The 21129-nt window shown below is 42.5% G+C and overlaps 1 protein-coding gene across 1 annotated transcript in view; it reads left to right on the top strand.

Moving 5' to 3' along the window:
* The window catches only part of dnai2b (dynein, axonemal, intermediate chain 2b), a 58504-nt gene extending 38329 nt beyond the window's left edge, over window positions 1-20175 (top strand). The window contains exons 9-13 of the mRNA XM_078226058.1: window positions 6631-6766; window positions 10354-10500; window positions 15758-15985; window positions 19298-19327; window positions 20161-20175. Of these exons, the coding sequence (XP_078082184.1) occupies window positions 6631-6766; window positions 10354-10500; window positions 15758-15985; window positions 19298-19327; window positions 20161-20175 (556 nt within the window). The remainder of the gene's footprint in view (window positions 1-6630; window positions 6767-10353; window positions 10501-15757; window positions 15986-19297; window positions 19328-20160) is intronic.
* Window positions 20176-21129: the final 954 nt, after the last annotated feature.

The following is a 21129-nucleotide window of genomic DNA, read 5'->3' as shown; positions in this document are numbered from 1 at the left end:
AACGTGTTAGTTGTTATTGGGAACATTTGTGTAGTAGTCTCTACAACTCAAGATGAATTATAAATAGTTTTAACTTGTAACAATAAAAGTTTACTGAAGTATCCTCTACTCTAATGGAGCAGCTGCATCATATCTGATGAGCATTGTTAGATGCACTACAATGTCACAAAATTCATGTCACTTCATATCACGGAATATAGAAGGTAGATATTTAGAAGACTACAGAATGCATTCATTCCTCTAATGGTTAATAAATTGTTACCCCTATACTGATCATTACCGTTCCCATGGTGTCGGTTTACAATGTTCAAACCCTACCATTTATAGAACAATGTAGCTGGTCTCTCCAAATAAAAGTTACAGTAGTTTTAAGTTGCATGTTCAGGTCACTCACTGTGTTCTAAAATTTCAATATACAGAGATTATGGAATTCTGTAATGGAGCCAAAATATTTCAGGAGTAAAGAGTAACTATCATTTTAGGCAGTGGAAACACATCTTGAGTGTAACTTTTAGTTTGGGTCCAGCAGATGCAAGTAGAAATAGGGTATATAGAAAGCAACCGATTCGCAACCACGGGTTTCCTGCCCGAGTTCAAACAGAAAATGACCCTTTTCTATATCTGCAGCAATAATTAAGTGCACCAAGCAATTTGATATCTAAAAATGTATGGAAATTTTAAATGTATTAAATGGTGTGCTCTTTTATACTGAGGACTAGAAAAAATGTTTAATCTCATCTGAATCAGTTAATTCTCCACAGTCCTCACTAACTGCCATTCCATCCCCAACATCTTTTTCTTCCCCAGGGTACTTAACTGCATTGTCACTTCTTAGTTCTGTGGTCATCTGCCCTGCAAATCACTGCTTGAATCTCTCAAATTCAGTTTCCGCCATTCCACAACACAAAGCGGATTGAGACAAATTGTTACCCCCATACTGATACCGTTCCCATGGTGTCAGTTTACAACATTCAAACCCTACCATTTATAGAACAATGTAGCTGGTCTCTCCAAATAAAAGTTACAGTAGTTTTAAGTTGCATGTTCAGGTCACTCACTGTGTTCTAAAATTTCAATGTACAGAGATTATGGAATTCTGTAATGGAACCAAAATATTCCTGATCCTCGTCATATTCAACATTGTAGACCATATCATCCTTCTCCATTTCTTCTGCAACATTAGCCAGCTCAATGAAACAACCTTTGCTTGGTTACACTCTTCTGATAGGATTGTCTTTAGCATCGGTTCACTCCTTCACTATTAGCTGGAAGTCTATGAAGAATGTATTTTCTCTTTCTCAGCTGCACAGGCAGTATCACCTGCAGACATATCCACATGTATGCTGATAACACTTATCTCGCTATCTTCCTATTGCTCTTGATTTTGACACTGGCATTATGCTATCTGAATGCTTATCCACCATCTAGTTTTCGATAAACTACCACTTCCACTTTCTGACAACCAAGAAGAACAAACTTATCTCCTTTGGCTCCCAATACAAAACTTTCCACAAATACCAGCCTCTTTGTTGGCCACTGTCACAAGTTAAACTAGCTGTTCGCAATATTAGGATCTTGCTTGATCTGGAGCTGAGTTTCTGACCTCATAGGTGGGATTCTCCGATCTAGTTCATTCCCACCCTGCTGCCAATGAAAATGGAGAATTTAGCACTCTATCAAAACTCCATTCACTGGCACTGGCACCAGAGAATCCCAACCACGGATGAAATCAGAGGTTTTCGGCACACATTTTCTTCAAAAAAACTGCTTACTTCCAACTCTAACATTCTTCTCCACTTCACCCCAGTTCTTATGAATACCGGAGCTTTGTCACTTCAGGACTTGAGTATTCTATTCATCTGCCAGCCCAATCTCCTGATCTTAATTCTATTGATTGAAGCTAAATGCATGCAGGTTGAGGGCATTGATTTGATGAGCACACGTAAAGAGACATTTACTGTATATAAAAGAGATTTTTACTTACTCAAGAGTTGAGAGGAGACAGGAGATTTATACCTGTAATGTTTCACTCTGAGTAAATCTATCCCAAGTATAGACTGGTTTTGGATTCTTCCTTCACCAAGTGGTTATCAGCAATATAACATCTGTTAACTTCAGCACATCTAAAACTCTATTGCCTGCATTCTATCCCATACCTAATCCCATACATTTTTGGAGGAGACTAAAACTTGTGGTCATAAATATAAGATAGTCACTGATAAGTTGAGTAATGAATTCAGGAGAAATTTCTTTCCTCCGAGAGTGGTTCAAATGTGGAAATTGATATCATATGGAAGAGTTGAGGTGAATAGCAATTAAATGAAGCAAGATATATACATGAAGGAGAAAAGAGTTCATGCAATTGTTTTCCCTTCAGATGCGTGTACAATTCTCTTTGAAAGCCATGATTCTTTCTGCCTCCACCAGGCAGTACATTCTGGATCCTAGTCTCTTGCTGTGTATAAAAGTTTTTTCTCATGTCACCATTGGTCCTTTTGTCAGTGTCTTCTAGTTCTTGACCCTTCCAGTCCTTTCTGTAGTATAACCATTCTATGGTTGTATGAAACAGTAACTACGGGGGCAATTCTTCCAAAAATGCTGAAATGGCAAGAAAACTGGTGTAAATCACGACTGTTTTTCCAGTTCAACTTCAGACCCAAATCTCCACATTCTGTGCAATGCAGAGGTCATAATCATGAATCTCATTAAAAGCTCAGGGGGCTGGGGCCTATTCAAAGAATAAAGAACAAAGAAAATTACAACACAGGAACAGGCCCTTCGGTCCTCCAAGCCTGCACCGACCATGCTGCCCGACTTAACTAAAACCCCGTACCCTTCTGGGGACCATATCTCTCTATTCCCATCCTATTCATGTACTTGTCAAGACGCCCCTTAAAAGTCACGACCATATCCACTTCCACTACCTCCCCCGGCAACGAGTTCCAGGCACCCACTACTCTCTGTGTAAAACATCCGCCTCGTACATCTCCTTTAAACCTTGCCCCTCGCACCTTAAATCTATGCTCCCTAGTAAAAAGCTTCTGACTATCCACTCTGTCCTTGCCTCTCATAATCTTGTAGACTTCTATCAGGTCTCCCCTCAACCTCCGTCACTCCAGTGAGAACAAACCAAGTTTCTCCAACCTCTCCTCATAGCTAATGCCCTCCATACCAGGCAACATCCTGGTAAATCTTTTCTGTACCCTCTCCAAAGTGCAGTGGCCCCAATCTGTCAGTCTCCCCGTTTGCTGGCCAGCTCGATCGCTGGCCAGCCCAGGAACCCTGCAGTGTTGCCACCCCAGCCCTCCCCTCGGTCCGATCGTGGCCCGCACAAGTATCCCCGGGCCAGCCTGACCCCCCGTCCCCATCCTGGAGCACCCAATCTCCAGCCCCCCCGACCCCCACACCCCAGCAGACACCCCCCAGCTGACCCCCACCCCGGGAGACCCTGCCCCCCACAGCCCACCGTGATCGCTGGCCTCCCTCCAGCCCTGACCGATACCAATACAGAGTTGCAGCAGGATCCCCCCCGATTACCTCCTAGGCCCCGCCCACAATAGGCCCCCCCCGCTGGCACTGCCCGATGGGCAGTACCAAGGTGCCCCTGGGCATGGGCACTTTGCCCCTTGGGCGGTGCCGGGGGCACAGGCTGGCATGTCCGGGGGCCCAACCCCTTGGGGGGACCCCAATTGCCCCCCCCCCCCTTTCACTCCGGCGGGGTCTCCCACTAGTTCCTCGCAAGTGGGGAGCTACTCTAAACCCCGCTGGAGTGAAATATTCCTGGCAGGGTGAGCGATGCTATCGCGCCCGGAGGATTCCATGCTGGGCCAGATAATGAGATTTAAAATGCATTAAAAAAAGATTTAAATTACTTACCTCCCTTCCCGCCGGTTTCCAGTGCGGTCCCGACTGCGCCTGTTCTCCGGCTCTGGGGGATGCGCATGCGTTGGGAACACATGTGCAAATCCCGCGAAATGGCCGACACGCGATTCTCCCATCCCGACGCTTCAGGGTGGGAGAATCACCCCCTACACTTTAAAAGGTCCTCTTAGGCTGTAAAATGCTTTGGGACATACTACGGTTGTGAAAAAAGTACTATTTAAATGCATGTTTTCTCTTTCTTTACTGTTGCCTCAGAGTTGCCTTCTGCTGTGTTTTGTGACTTTAAAACTGCTGTTTAGATTTTGCTATGAATCATCATTTTGTCTAAGATTTCTCTGATGCGACATTCTTAAATTCCAATCCAGAATCATTCTGAATGCGACACTGAACTCCACATGGCATTACTATGTTTCTTCCAGTTATTACCAAGTACGGCCTAATCATCTATGTTCAGCTGGATTATCAGAGCACAATTTGCACAATTACTTTCAGATAACTCGAGTCATTTTTAAGTATCCACACTCAGGCCTGCATGAAATTTGAAATAAATGCTCTCTGTGGTACCCTGAAGATAACATACATGTGAAATGGAAACTCAGCAAATTCAAAGTTTTGCAAAATTCATGCAATACTAAAGACTTTATGACAACTTGTGGTGTGCCAGTAAGGGCTTGAATCAGGCTTTAGTAATTTGACATTCAAATCTGCTGTTGCTTTGATTACATTTAAGTTGCACCGCATTGAAAAAATATGCTCACAACCGTGACACAGTGAATACTTCTCTCAATTGAATGAAAATTAGCTGGTCTTGTCAGATCTAAATCACACACTTTTTTGTACAGCTGGCAGCACTGTGTTCTGTATAAATTTTCATAAAATGAGAGCACAGATGCAAAGAAGAAAAGGACATGGTAATGTTATATGGAGCTAATGTTGACACGTACTTGGTCGTTTTGACCTGTATCCTACTAATATTTTGTTACTGCACCAGAAGAGACTCTCATGTTGCTTTTACATAACTGATAGAATAGCGTTGAGACTGCCTTTTGGTTGTTTGAGATGAGAACAGGATTAAGGTACGGAGAGGATAACTAACAGTTGTTAATGTCAATTTTGGTTTAACTATGGTCATTTGTATTTTTCTAACAATAATCACATTTAGATTTTGTGTTGATCAGGGTGAGTGTGACCAAGTTGGGGGGTGAAATGCTTCTTTTCAATGTTCATTGAAACACAAAAGCTCAGAAGGAGTTGGACATAATTCTAAAATATTTTTATGTTGAATCAGCAGTCTCAGGAAAGAAGACTGGTGTGATGTTTATTTCACATACTAGATTGCCAAATAAGAAATTGGTTGAAATAACCCTGCTTAAGTTATCTGAACACAGCAAAATATCCTATGTGTCAGAACAGGATTTTAACCTCGGTTTTAGAGATGGGATAACAATGTTATAATTCATTGAACTAGTGTGTTTTATTCATCTCCACTTTAATTTTAAATGGAATATTTTAGTCTTGAAGGAATGTTGTTATAACAATAATATTTTTATTTCAGTCTTGTAACGTTCAGTTTATTGTGCAGATGGTATTAGAACAGTTGCAAACTGCTTATTCTCTCTTTTGACGTCAAGATTAGTATAAGGTGTTACTGAGACTTTGTACGGGATCAGAAGCTATTCTGTAATTGCATCTGCAGTTATTTGAACCTGATTGTCAGTGATCTGTATCTACTAGGGAGCCTTAGTTTTTAGCTCTGTAAGCTATCCTGCTACATGAGATTCTTCCCCTTACCAAATCAGTACCTTCTAAACTTTACTGAGAATAACATGTTTTGTTTTAAAGATTCTTTGTGCAGTTATGCCACTGCAGGATGCATGAAGTTTAAAGTTGAAAACCAAGATTGTTTTGAAGAAGATGTTATCATTATTAACTAAATTTAATACATATCACCTGCGGAAGAGATCAATCTATTCTCTTTGTGTAGGTCATATCCATTCATGGTAAACATGACCACAATTAGTGATAAATATTAGTGATAAATAAATAGATGTGGTAAGCATTAATAGTTAAAAGTATTAATTCACTCACATATATATTCTGTTTCTAAGTGCAATCTGATCAATCAAAGATGGACTGGACAGGAGATTAAGAAAGGACCTTGTCTGAAAATCTGTGGTCCTATGATCTGAGCATAAATTCCTGGATGCTGAACCAGTAGCATCTGGCACTAGCTCTGCCAATTAGGGGAAGGTCATCTGAAGCTGTGTGAGCCAATGCTTGTAGGCTCCATCTCCACAGAGAGCGCCAAGTTCATGGAGGGCAAAGGAAAGCTCTAAATCATGTTTTACATCAGGGTGAAAATTGTTCTTCAAATCCTGAGGGATCATGGACATGACCTGAGCCTAGACTGACAAATGAGCCCTATTTTTACTGAGTGATAGGCCAGTACACCTCGCCCTGCTACCATACAAGCTGTTACTCTCCTCTCAGGCTGGAAATGCTGGAAAGTACAATCTCCCAGTTGCACCGCTTCTTAGGTGGATAGAAGGTCCATCCCAGGCAAGGCCATGCAGAAACTATCAGAGCAAGCCATGACTCAAGAGTATGTGGATGCTGGTCTAATTTTCAGCTATTCAAGCAGAGCTATGGTTGTAGTCCAGGAGAAGGGTTACAGATACTTTGCCTCCATGAAGAAAAAAAATCTTTAAAATGAATTGGTCAGACGTCCTCTGCTGTTTTTTGTTGTAGATACCATATGTCCAATCTGACAGATGGTTGTTGGAGCCCTGTAAGGCCATCTGTTTTCTTCACAACCAAAATGGATGGAACTGTGGATACCTGGGACTTGTTATTTAAACATAGTGAACCAGCGCTCAGCATTAAGGTACTGTGATTGATTTGTTGTATTAATTGCCATTGCTGCAAATGGAAATAAATATTGGGAAAGATATGTAAAATGGGCTGCAGACTTGCTTATCACCCTTTTTTACACAATTGTACAAGATCAAAATCTATCCCATGTAAATTTCAGCAGGCAACTACAGATACCTTGTCCGCCTTTAGCCTGTTGAATTTCTCTAATACTCTATCCCTTGTGATTAGGATTTTGTAAGTTCTACCATGTTATTTGAAATTAGTCCATCTGATATCTTAGGGGTATTTGCAATGTCTTCCAATGGCATAGCTGCCATTTCTTTGTTTGCTGTTATCAATTCAACAGCCTCATTCAGTAGAGGTCTGAGCTGTGCGCTTCCTATTTATATACCCATAGAAATTCTCACTGTTCGTTTTTACTGCTGCATGCCAAGTTTTCTCCCAAAATTCATTTTCTCCCTTCTTACGAACTTCTTAGTCTTTTGCTGCTGGATCCTAAAATCTTCCAAGCCCTCTGGTCTACCACAACTCCTTGCCACTTTGTATATCCTGCTTTTCAATTTAACATTATCCTTGACCTCTTTTGCTAACCATGGATTTTGCCACTTTCTTGTGGAATCCCTTTTTTGATTGGGGTAAACTCCTGCTGAGCATTTTGGACCAGCTGTTTGAACATCTGCACTCCACAAATTCTTCTTCTGCACTACCCTTGCTGGTTTGGTTTGTCCAATCAGATTAAAATCTCCCATGATAATTGCAGTTCCTGCAAACATGTCCTTGATATTTCCCCATTTACGTTCTGATGCCTGAAGAGGTCACATTTTGGGGGACTATAGACTATTCCCACCCTTGTCTTCCTTCCCCTGCTATTCATGATTTCAAAGTAAACCGATTCTCCATACTATCCATTGTCTTTATGTCACGACACAGCACTGTTCTGAAACCTTCCTTGATTAACAACACCACCCCACTTCCTTTCCCCTTTGGCCTGTTCTTTTGGAACACTGTATACCCTGGAATGTTGAACTCCTAGTCCTGGTCCTGGTCACCCTGCAACCACATTTCTGTAATAGTTAATACGTCATACTGATATGTTGCAATCTGTGCTATCTTCTTGCAAATGCTTCATGCATTCAGATAAAGAATATTGAGCTTTGATTTTTTACAGTTGTTTACAATTCTGGATTTGCTCTGTGCATATTTTTGTTCATGTCTCCTGTCCTGGTCGGTCACACTATGATAGCCAAGTTCTCCCTCACTATACTGTGCCACCACTCCCCCTGATTTTTTAAACCTTCCATTCTTGGAACCCTCCCCACTCCTAGTTAGGGCTCTTTTATGAGCCTTTGATGTAATATGATGTTCATCTGATCTGTCCCTCCCTATAGTTTTCTGTTAACACTCAGTCTGATCATTAACCTTGATTTAACTTTGACTTTCTAGTTTTCTAAGCAACTGAACCCTTGCCCCCTCTCTTTAGTTTAAAGCCCTCTCTACTTCCCCAGTTATACTTCCCTAATTATACAGTCCACAAGAACACTGGTCCCAACATGGTTCAGATATACACTGCCCAACGGTAAGCCCCTACTTTCACCAGTACAGATGGTAATGCCCCATGAACAGATACCCACTTCTCCCACACTAGTCTTTGAGCCATGTATTCATCTCTCAGATTTTATGTACCCTTTGCAAATTTGCACATAGCTCAAGTAATAATCCAGAGATTAACCTTGTAATTAACCTTGGAGATTCTGTTCTTTAATTTAGGTCTAACTTCTCAAACTGGGAACACAGAGCTTCCTTCCTCATTCTACCACGATCACTGGATCCTCCCCTGCCCTCCATAAGTTCCTCTCCTGGCCCAGACCAGATGTCCTGAACCCTAGCACTGGGCAGGCAACACAGCCTTCGAGACTCTTGATCCCTGCTACAGAGGACTGTGTCTATTCCCCTGACTATACTTTAAGTTCAAAGTTTGTTTATTAGTGTCACAAGTAGGCTTACATTAACACTAAAATGAAGTTATTGTGAAAATCCCCTTATTGCCACATTCCAACTCCTGTTCGGGTACACTGAGGGAGAATTTAGCATGGCCAATGCACTTAACCAGCATGTCTTTCAGACTGTGGGAGGAAACTGGAACACCCAGAGGAAACTCACGCAGGCATGGGGAGAATGTGCAAGAATCATGAGAATGTGACCTGAGGCTGGAATTGAACTTGGGTCACTGGTGCTGTGAGACAGCAGTGCTAACCGTGCCGCCCCAAAACTGCAAACCAAGCCAGCCAGGAGTCAAACCTAGAATCTTCTGATCTGTAGTCAGACACGTTATCCACTGCGCCACTGGCCCACTGAAATAGGAAAGTGGCTTGACACTGCATCCTCCTGACACACAATCAGACCAAGAGTTTTTATTATATGGGAAATAGCACAAGCTGACTTGTCCCTGTCACTGTGTATATAGTGAGATGGAACATTTTTAGATTACTTCGCTGAACCATCTCTCACCACAGAGAGGCCCTCTGTCACACTTAGGGAACTTTGCTAACATATCTGACAGGAAGTTTTCTGCACAGTTAAATGTAGCAGGATTTCTTTTTTTCCTAAGAATGTGACTTTTTGATTGTTAACGAATATGCTTCTCAAGACTGCAAACTATTTTCTGGAATTGCTTATTTGGTGTGTAAGAGCATCTTGACTCTTCATCTGTTATTTTGCTCCCTGTGGAGAAGCACCTGGTATCTGCACCATGCTCATCACAGTGATAGAATTAAGATCAGGAACTCAGCATGGGAGACTAGTAAGCATGAATCTTGAGTCCTACTGCTCAATTGCCTTTAAAGGATCAGATGTAAATTTTCGTATTAAAGTGACAATCTAAGAAAACGTCAAAGGCAAGGAAGGGACATTAAGCTATTTGTGCTTGTCTTTCTTGTATTTCAGCTCTCTAACCTTATTAGCCAACATTTACAGCTCCTCTATTATCATTGATCCTTCCTTGCAGATGGTTGAAAGAGTAATAAACATGTCAAGAGTTTTTTTCAAAGATGTGTTCTAAATTCAGACAGATATTTTCTTGTTCCAATGGCTTAACGTACCTTGAAGCAATATTCTGATTGACTTTACCTAATAATTTCTCCACCTAAATTACAATTTTTTATGAAACTCTTAAGTATTAACGTTTTAACAGCGCTGTTGCTGACCACTTGTTCGTTTTTTTGTTCTAGTTCAATTACTATGAAATTGTTTTAGTTGAACATATTTACTATGCATTTGGCTGTCTTCATGGCAATCTTTAAGGTTGTGACTTTCAGTTCTTGTTTCATTTGGTGTTTGGCGGTGGATTTTTCTATTTCTATAAAGTGCTGTGATTGTAATGAAAAATCCTGAATAAAGCACTTCTCTCTTTCTGCACTGCACAGATTGGAATGTCATCCTGACACTGAAGGAAAGTTGGGTTTAGATATATTGCTACTTAAAAAGGGAGAATCAGTATTCCCTTCTTATTGTTTATGTGTGTCATTGTCAATTTGCTAAATCCATACTGTTTTCCGAAATACATTCTCTTTTCTTTCTCTCCCCATCTCACCCAATTAGGTGTGTGACGAACCTCTGTACAGTTTGCGTATCCAAGACAACGGACGATTACTTGCCTGTGGTTCTTACCTGGGCACAACATCCCTGCTTGAGTTCTCATCAGGTTTCTGTACTTATCAGAAAAATGAAAAATCACTTGCAAATGCTGTAAGTATTCCAAGCTAGAATGTTTGATCACTATTGCTGCAATCAGTCTGTTACCACTGAGATGCAGACTTATGTGTAAAATTGATGGAACCTATTGCATTTAAAATGATTTTAAGTAAGCTACAACTCTGAGGCCTATGCTTCAGATCTAAAAATGAGTGTACTAGCAGGGAATTTTAACAAGTCTACAGTATACTTGATAGTGAAATAATGCTGATTAGATAAATATGAGATACCATGACAAAATTCTAATATGGCCTACTTGAGAAGCACTCCAGTGAGACAAGGTTAACTGAGTACAAGCAAACAGGTGGCACAGTGGTTAGTACTGCTGCCTCACAGCACCAGGGACCTGGTTCAATTCTGGCTTTGGGTGACTGCCTGTGTGGAGTTTGCACGTTCTCCCCGTGTCTGCATGGGTTTCTTTTGGTCCTCCGGTTTCCTCCCACAGTCCAAAGATGTGCAGGTTAGGTGGATTGGCCATGCTAAATGTCCCTTAGTGGCTCAAGATGTAGAGGTTAGGGGGATTAGCTATGGGGTAAATGTGTGGAGTTATGGAGATGTGGCCTGGGTGGGATGCTCTGTCAGAGAGTTGGTGCAGGCCAAATGGCCTCCTTCAGCGCTGTAGGGATTCTGTGATTCTATTCTATGATTCAAACAGGATTATTTTGCATGAAATAGTTGAAGGAACAGAATCCCAATTTTGAATTAGATGCCTCTTTCCCTATTGTTCCCTTCACCATTAAAGTTACAAATATAGTATTTTGTCCCTCTCATTGGCTAAACTTACTTTGGATTTCAAACGTCACTGAATTAACTGTCACTAATCTTCTTTCCTGTAGGCCATATATACGGATGCCTCATGCTAACATCCTACAGCCTCCATCCTTGTGTGGAAAACAATATGGGTGAAATTCTCCCAAAAAAACTCTAAGTGCCGAATTTGCATAAAAACTGGAGTAAATCCTATTATTTTTTTTCAGCGGGATTTTCGAAATGAATCTTCCACACTCTGTGCATCACAGGGAGCCCTAGAGTGAATCTCGTTAAAAATCAGGGGGCGGGGTCTATTCCCGCTGGAGAGGCCAGTAGCATAGCACTGAGTGGGCCACTGCGCATGCACTGATCTGTCAAAGCGGAGATCGGTGCATGCACAATAGCCCGCACTGCCAGCCTCCCAATTGCTGTCTAGCACAGCAATCCCCCCCATTGCTGGCTGTGCACCCACCCCACCATGGCCCGTCTGCTGGTCACCCGAACGTGTCCAGGCCAGTCCTGAACCCCCCCCCACCAAACCTGCCTCAATATCTCAGCCCCGCAGTCCCAACCACCCCATGCAGGCCGACACCCCCACCCCAATGGCCAGCCCCGATCAACCATTTTTTCCCTCTGCTCACAATCCTGACTGCAGAGTGGCAGCGGGAGCCTGCCACCTCCATCGATTTCTCCCCCCCCCCACCCCAGAGCCCCCCCAATAGGCCCTGTCCATCTGGCCCCACCCCCTTGGCACTGCCTGACGCCCAGTGGACAGTGTCAAGTTGCCCTTGGGCATTGCCATTTTGCCCCTTGGGCAGTGCCAGGGGGCCAAGCTGGCACTGCCAGTCTGGCAATGCCCAGGAGGCACCCCTCCTTACCTCCGACCTCCCCGGGGTCTCCATGGACACCCTCCACTCCAGAGGGGTCGGGCTGCCAGCTCCCCATTAGTGGGGAGCTGGTGTAAACCTTGCTCGAGTGAAGCACTCGGGTGGATGGAGGCAAATGGACCTCGAGACTTCAGTCCCGGGCTAATTTCTGGCGTTAGAATTCCGGTGGCTGGAGACACACTGAGGCCGTGGTGCCCAGTGGGAAGCCCACTGCATGGCCTCCACTAATGTCTCCTAGCCTGCTGCGCTGCTGCTGGAAAAATCACTCCCTATATCTCTGTTCCCCTGGCTGCCTTTAATTCAGACTGTTGCTGACTGCTCTCTTGAGAGAGAGTGACACACACACAAAAACAGATGACCTCTTGAGCCATGCCTCATCTCTTTACTGAAGAATGGCACCAAATGCTAACCAACCGCCAGTAAGCCTAGTGCCTAAGCTCCCCCCCCCTGAGTTATGCACTATCTGTATGTGTGGCAGCTGTCTAGACTGGTTGGCTGAGTGGCAACAGCCAGGGCACTGGCAGAATGGCAGTGGTGGGAGCACAAGTGCTGTTGTCCTGGGAGAGAACAGCAAGTTTGTGCTCCGTAATGCCGCTGCCATTCCCTCAGCATTCCTTGTCATGTGCTGGAACATAGATTGCTGGCATGTTGTGAAAGCCAGCATGCCCTGTGAGATTGCTTCCACAATAGCAGTTGGCTAAGCTAGGGTGGCAGCAACCTGAGCCTGCATGCCTGCAGAAAGGGATTTCATTGCCGCCTTCTGAGATTCCAATGCAACGCTAGTGCATAGACAAGCCTCCGCCTTTGAAGCAGTGGAAAGCTATGATTGTGGCTAGTAGCTGCTCCATCATCGGTCCATCTGGCAGCATTGCCATGAAGATGCCCACTACTTCCAGAGTGTGAAGGATGGTCTCTCAGCACTTTGCGATGCCCAGTGTCCTGATGAAGGCATTCTCCTGCATGCTCCTAATCACAACAGTCATTCCATTTAATGGCATCTTTCCCAGGATAAGGGTCAGAAATTAGTGGAGAAGATGCACAAGGCAGCAACTTGCCATTATCGAGATGGCCCCAGATACAACTTGCTGCAGAACATTGCTGCCCCAGTTCTGCAGGAATATCCCTTCCAGGGCTCTGAGGGGATGTAATCATCCTGATCCTCTGATGTTCCCATCTGTTGTTCTCCTGCAAGAGAAGGCAGAATGATACTGGCTATGCTTTTTGGGTTGCAAGCTGAATAGTTGGCGCTATGTAGAGGCAGTGAGAGGTGTGTATACACACAGGGTGTGCTTCAAAGATGTGAGAGTGAGAAGTAATGTACGGATGTTAGTCCTGTTTGTCAGGGTGTGATACATTGAGAAGTATGAGGGGTGTGTGTCACGGTGCTGGGGTGAGTGATAAGAATATGGGAAATTGAATAGTGTGAGAGATCCAAAATGCCAAATGTGGATGCATTCATTCACCTCGACTACCCGAGTAAGGTCATTAATCTTTTTGCAGCATTGCTGTCAGTCTGTGGTGCCATGCTCACATAGTGGTATTCAATATCCTTGTCACTTGCTCCCAAAACCTTCAGGGGGTCACTCTGAAGGATTTCTTGCCCCTGCTGAAAATGTGGCCTCCTTTCTGCTTTCAATCTCTTGGCAGAGTGAGCCCTGGGCAGAGTGGTCCGGGAGCCCTGTTCTTCCCTTGGAGTGATGTGACCTCTCTGGCAGTGGATACTGAGCATTGCAGTAACTTTCCATTTATAAAGGGAAGGGTATCTGGAGCATGTGGTTTCTAAAGAATGCTACTCAGCTCCCAGGTGAGTGCAGATGATGACTGTGCTGAAGTGAGGACTGGTGCTGTATGAGGACCGCATTTTGCCAGGCCACAACCATAGATACCTGATTCTCCTGAGAAAAATCAAACTGTTTCCGCCAGTGGCAAAATCGGTGTTTTTCCCGCTGTGCTGGCAGCGCAAAATGATGTGGATTCAACATCTTTAAACATGAAAAAGCTACCCGGCATGAATCATGCCAGGAGATTTGCAATGGGTTTGACACCCGGTGAGAATCCTGATTTGGCCCTCATGTGTGATTTAACAAGCTGTCGGGAGACCCGGCTGGGGCTAGTGGCCCCAGAGAATCATCCCCAAGGTGAAAGGCAAATTTTATGTCTTACACACCCCATTTCCAATCAGCATGGGCATGCTGCCAATTGCTGCCCCACACCAAAGAAATGGGGCAAATGTATTTCATGCCCTTTGAATGAAAACTAACCGAAGTTGTAAACTGCTTTGTGATATGCTCAATGATTTTGGATTATCGCAAAATTATTGTGACATGTTAAGAATGCAGTTTTAATGGCAATCTCAGTTTCCCACATAATGGGGACGATCATATCAAAAAATTCTTGAGTGCCGAACGAGCATCGAAACGGGAGAGTTTCAGACCCATTTTGTCAACGAGGGAAAAAAATCAAATCTTATGACACTAAGTTCAAAAAAATGAGCCACAATCTAATTCTTGCCAGCAGGGTAGGGGGCAGGGCCTAAGTTCACTGGCAAGCCAGCTGCAAACTGCTGGAGGGCACTATTGCGCATGTGCCCTGATCTCCCAGTGCAGTGTGTCAAGATTTCACAGTACACTGGGAGATTGTAACTCCTGCACTCGCTCCCCCCCGCCAAAATGCCACCCCCGATTCCAGTCTCTCCCACCCCCCCAACAGCCGATCACCCCCAAGCCCCCCTTCTCGGGTGTGAGGCTGATTACGCCGGCAGATCAGGACAGTAAGATCGTGAGAGGCCACAAAACGGGCATGATCGCTGGTTTTCTATCTTTCATGCGATCTAACTGGCTTCCCCCGCCAATTGACTGGCGTGACAAACTTGTACGATCACCCCAATAAGTTAATATTTCCAAAAGCCATTGGTTTTTAATGTTAAATTAGAAAGAATGTTTGCTGGAATTCTGGTAACTTATCCTTTGTAAACTGAGTGTAATTTTGCATCAATAACTGATTTCTTTTTTCATGAGGTGTTATCTTCTCAGTCCCATTATGACATTGCTTAATGTACAAATTTATATATTCTGATTGGAATTTTACACAAACTCCAAACTTTGCAAAGAAGATTTTTTGGTTTCTTGTAGGTTATGTGAGTTATGTTAGTCCATGGCAATGTGAGACAGAAAATTAAACATTAACTCCCTCCATCACTGATACACAGTGGCAGCAGTGTGTACCATCAACAAGATGCACTGCAGCCACTCATGAAAGCTCCTGTGACAGCACCTTCCAGACCTGTGACCTCTACTACATAGAAGGACAAGAGTAGCAGACGCATGAAAACACCATCACTTGCAGTTTCCCCTCTAAGCCTCACAACATACTGATTTGGAACTATATCGCCATTCCTTCTCTGTGGTTGGGTCAAATTCTGGAACTCCATCCCGAACAGCACAGTGGATGTACCTATACTACTTGGATTGCTGCAGTTCAAGAAGATGGCTCACCACCACCTTCTCAAGGGCAATTAAGGATGGGCAACCAATGTTAGCCTAGCCAACGACATTCACAGAATAAAAACAAATCACATATATATATATATATATGGCATATTTATATATTTTTAGATGTTTGAGAGGGAGACAAAACGGGAGAAAATTCTGGAAGCACGGCAACGTGAAATGCGGGTAAAGGAGCGTGCTAAATCTGAACAAGGAAAAGTGGTGGAACACAAAGAAGAAGATGAAGAGGAAACAATTGAATTCAAAATTGCACAAGCTGAGAGAACATTCTTTGAAACTATTGAACAAGAAAGGGAGAGATTTGAGAAGGAGGCAGAAAAAATGGATGAGATGGTAAGTGGAAGGAGTTTGGGGAGTTTTTTTACTTTGGAAATGATAGCGTTAGTCTATTTTTAATCTTAATGCCAAAAATTTTGAATGCTCCGGACATTGATTTTCTGTTTTATTGGTGCCTCCAGTACGATTTTGTTACTCTGAGAATTTCTTTAAAAACTGGCTAATATGAGTCACTTCTAATAGTACCCCTTTTGCACCTCTTAAGTAGCTAAATAGTTCTTAAATGCTGAGTTGTGGACAACTGTGAACAAATAGAATGAGAGCAAATTACAGCGAGAAGTGAATTTGTAATGTCAGGGTTTGTTTGAACAGACATCTACATTTGAACTTTCATCAGCTAACAGATGAACACAGTTAATCCCTCTCATCCCAGGCTTACATCTATAGAATGTACCTGTTTCATGCATTACTTTTATCTCCACTTTAAACTCTCTGTTAAATCTGAAAGGCATTATTATTATATGGAGCCTTTGTTCAATGATAATGAAAAATGTGAAATTTCTGATCCAAGAATAGATATTGGTGTTAAATCTCTGTGTTAGATTAGATGTGTATAGCTGCAGTTAGAAAATAATCAAACTGGAGAAGCAGGTTTTCTATTTAGATGTCACAGTGCAAAAGAAACAAAGCACTTTCCCACCATTTGTTGCTCTGCTTCACCTCTCCAATTCTGTAAGTAAAGTGGATCATTGAAATCGTTCATGGGCTCATCTCTGGTAGAAGTAATGTTGGGAATTAAGACTCAGTAAGTTAATTAACAATTTCAGGTTTCATTCGCACCACATTCCACAAATCTTGTTGGTATATTTTCAATTTGGTTCCCAGCTTCATTTTCAGTTTGAGTTTACATATGTTAAGGATTCTCAATTAGACTTCTTAACTCCATACCAATATCTCAATCATAGGCCAATGGAGCACCCGCTTATTGTTGTACCCTGAAGCTATGTCCCATATAAATGTGATTCTGTCTGAATTAATAGATGGAGTCGGAATCAAAAGTTCCAACAGCAAGCCCAACATATGGAAATGCACTTTATGGACCCACACTTTTGGTAGCTATTAGAAAGTTGTTAGCCTGACTATCCTATCCTGCCAGCTGAAGGCAGAAGTACAAATGAAGGATGTAGCAGTGGGTGGTTTAAGAAGAGAGATTGTGTTCATTCTTTTGTAGTATTACAATGACATGAGCTATTTTAAATATTTTCATTATTGATACTGTGGCCATACCAGTTTCCATGGTAACATGATTTATCAATTGTCTAATTTTTCTGAAGATGCAGATATATACGCTTTCAATAAATTGTCAGTGTAACATGCCATGGTCATCATAGTTGTGCAGGACTATTAGCCCAGTGACAAAATATGGACTGGGATCATTCAACCAGTTATTGTTGTTGGCTCACTGAGGACAAGACAAAAGAAGCTGCATTTATATAGTGTCTTTAACGTGTTACAAGGCAGACAGATGTAATGAAATAGACACAGAGCCAACAAAGAAACAAATAGGAGGGGTGACTGAAGTCTCCATGGCCAAGATGAATTTTTAGGGATGTTTTTAAAGAGGGACCCAGGGTGGGAATTTTCACCCCAAAAAAAGGTGGATTTGGGCTGGGTTAAAATGATAAAACACTCACACCAGACTTCAACCCACATCCAATGCACCAACCTCCAGGTTCAGTGGAGACAGAATGGGATGTGGGTGACCAAACCTCCCAAGAGATAGGTTGACTATTTAAATATTATTATGAGGCTAAGTGCCTCAGATTTAATTTCCCTTTCAAATTTTAGCCTGGCTGACTGTGTATGTCAAACCTCGGGGACAATATGTCTCCAATGCCCCCACCTCATTCCCCCCAAAGTATCTCTGGCCAATTGATTGATCTATTGCCCCTGAACTGGATCTCTCCTTCCTTCTCTGCCAGTTGTGGTCTGGTTCTGCAGGCTTTCCTACCTTCCTCCCTCTACTCAGATAGGCTGTGGCCAAGAAACAAAGTGCCTGAAGGAAACCCATTCTTCTGGGTTACCTGACCATATTATAGTGTCCCTGCCAGCCTCCAGGTTAACATCAGGATCCATTTTTTTGAGAGATATAGGTAACTGGTTCCAAACGGTGGCATTATGGTGGCAGAACACTCTGGACTCTGTGTTAAAAAGAGTTATGCTCAGAAAGCTGAAATGTGAAGAATGGTAAGAAAACAGGATGAGCAAGACTATCGAGGGATTTATAGATGAAAACAAAAATCTTGAATAAAATGCACTGAGAAATTAAGAAAACAACTTGGGTCTGTAAGAATGGCACTGGTGGGTGAACAGGATGTAGTAATGGGCAGGATATGTGTGGCATTATATTGAATACTTCGGGTTTTATGGAGGCTGAAGGATGGGACACTAGTAGAGAGACCATAAAAATAGTCAAGTCTGCAAATGAAAGCAAAACATAAAAGGAATCAGAGGCAGCAGAGTTGAGACTGATACAGAATCTGGCAATGTTAAAGTGGTGAAAGTGCGTATTCTTGGTGATGAAGAGAATGTAGGGTTTAAAGTTCAATTCTGGATCAAACTGGACAGCATAATTACAAATGGCCTTCTCCAATTGGAGGAGTGATCAGAGAGGTAGGAAGGAAGAAAGTTTGGGTTGCGGGTCATAAAGAATGGTTTTAATCTTCCTGAAGTGAGCTTATTATTTATAAAGTTTGACATATGACATCAAGGAGATACACATGCAGTTATTCAGAATTTGATGTTGGGGAGTTTGGTAATACGCTAACAGTTGCAGGGCATAATCATTAACCATTTATGGCTGTTAATGGGGTAAGTTGTTTGAGGAAAATGCTGGACCAACTTTACGAACATCTATGCCTTAATACTGCTTCTTGTTCTAGTGCACACTCTGATCTATTCAAAATGCCTAAAGGAACAGTGATCTATTATGGCATTTGTGGGCACATGTCTGAAAATTATTTACTATAACTGGACCAGCTGATAGTCATCTATAGTTAGAATGGTAATGAAATTGCTTAAGTAAAAATAACCGCTCCATCTCTTTATACTTCCACACCAGATAATTTGTATTCTGATGTACTTTTTGGTGAAACTTTAGGTGGACGGAACCAGAAAGTCCCTCCCAAATTCAATAGATGTTTGCTGCCTCTCCCAATTTTCCATTCTACCTACGATGTGTTCCATTACGGGCAGGGCTGGAAAATCCTGGCTTTATGATTAAATTAGACTGTTGGTACATAGGGAAAACCTCGACGTGTATTTGTATTCAAGTGAAATTGTTTACAAAATTGTTCTTTTTTTCTCTAGGAAAAGATGGTGTCAGAGGAGGAAGAGGAGGTGAGAACAGCTTTTTGAATTTAAAGAGTATACGAAGCAAAAGTTCATTCAGTTACTTAATGTAAAAATTAACAATTTTTCGAGATACAGGGTGGAATTCTTACATAGCACTAAGATGGCGGGGCGAAAACTGGAGTGTTGACCGCGCTACAGAGGCCGACAAGAAAGGACTCCAAACCCTTCGGTCCTGACCTCATTAATTATGCCATTTGGATGTTGTATCCTGTGGCGGTCTGTTGGTGCGTAGTCTGCTGTTCTATCTGGCATCATATTGAAAAGGTGCCAAACATCATTAACCCCCTATTGAAGTAAGAAGGTGAATCTCCTGAAAATGACGATGGATCTCTAGACGCATCCTGCGGCCGGAAGATGGACTCCCTCGAAGACACCATAACAGGAAGGTGCACCATAGATGCTTCCCCTACTCACTGCTGTGGGATACCAGGGTTGCCTGCAGCCTCCAACCTGAACTCTGGAGGCAGCTCCAGGCATTGCTCCAGATGTGTTTTGCATTGGCATGTTTTCCCACTGGTGCCATGGAGAATTGGGCATGGGTGGTTGAGCCTTTACCTGTATCCCTTAGCATCCCGGCCTCCAGCTTGTTTCTGATCCAACATGGTGGCCACCAGCAGAAGGACAAACCAATGCTTGGACCTCCCGCCAAATTCGTCAGTGGGGGCTTGGGAGAATGAGACCAATGCTGAGTATAAAAATGGGACAAATATATAAAACACTTCTTCAGTTGGCATTTCTAAATATAATTTCATTGCAGTCCAGGGATGACACTCTAGATTTCTGTATATATCTAACAGGAACCTTTGTTTTTTTTTTAGATGGATGATTATTAATCGGAAAATGCCACTGCGTTGTCAACTGAGTAAATTAGTTCAATTTGGTTCAACTATTGAATGAACAGCCAGCATCCAGAAGATTAATATCTTGAAATTTAGTATTGACATCTGGAAATTAAATGCACCTATTTTCATATTACATTGATTTTTATTCAAAACATAGTTTTCTTTAAATTTTTAAATAAAAGTTCAACATTTTCTTTCTGGTGGCTTTTGTCTATATATAATGCATTTTAAAGATTTAGTGAACAGCAACAAGGTCAATTTGTTGCAAAAACAAGCTTCCCTGAGTTGAAGAGGAAACTGTCAAGAAAAGAGAAGCTACCGCAATTTATATTTTTTTCTCCAATTTTGCTCCCAGAGAAATCGTTTACTGTCAACTTGGAACAGCTATTCCATAAGAGAACAGCTTTTCAAGGCCATATTTAAGCAAAGTTAGCAGCTGATAGCAGTCATAATGGTCTTGAATTTTCATAGCTTTTAATCCTGGTCAGCTGTACAACTAGAGCCAACATCATTGTGAGACTAAGAGGCTTTTCCGCCAGTGGGATCTTCCTCTGGGGATGTGGGTTTAAATCCCCCCCATGGCATCTGATAGAATTTAAATTCAATTAGTAAACTGTTTGCTATGGGACTTTGCAGTAGTTAGCGCTGCTGCCTCAAAGCTCCAAGGACCCAAGTTCTATTCTGGCCTCGGGTATCTGTTTGTGTGGAGTTTGCACGTTCTCCCTATGTCTGTGTGGGTTTCATCTGCTGGTATCCTCCCACAGTTCAAAGATGTCCAGCTTAGGTAGATTGGCCATGCTAAATTGCCCCTTAGTTTGTCTGTGTGTGTGGGTATGAATGTGTTCCCTGTGATGCATTAGTGTCCTGTCCTGGGTGTACCCTGCGTAACGTCCATGTCTATCGGGATAGGCTCCAACTCCCCACCACCCTGAATTAGAGTAAATA

The sequence above is a fragment of the Mustelus asterias genome, chromosome 12 (assembly GCF_964213995.1).
Source record: "Mustelus asterias chromosome 12, sMusAst1.hap1.1, whole genome shotgun sequence".
In the NCBI taxonomy this organism is placed as follows: domain Eukaryota; kingdom Metazoa; phylum Chordata; class Chondrichthyes; order Carcharhiniformes; family Triakidae; genus Mustelus; species Mustelus asterias.
This window is presented reverse-complemented; position numbering and strand designations above follow the sequence as displayed.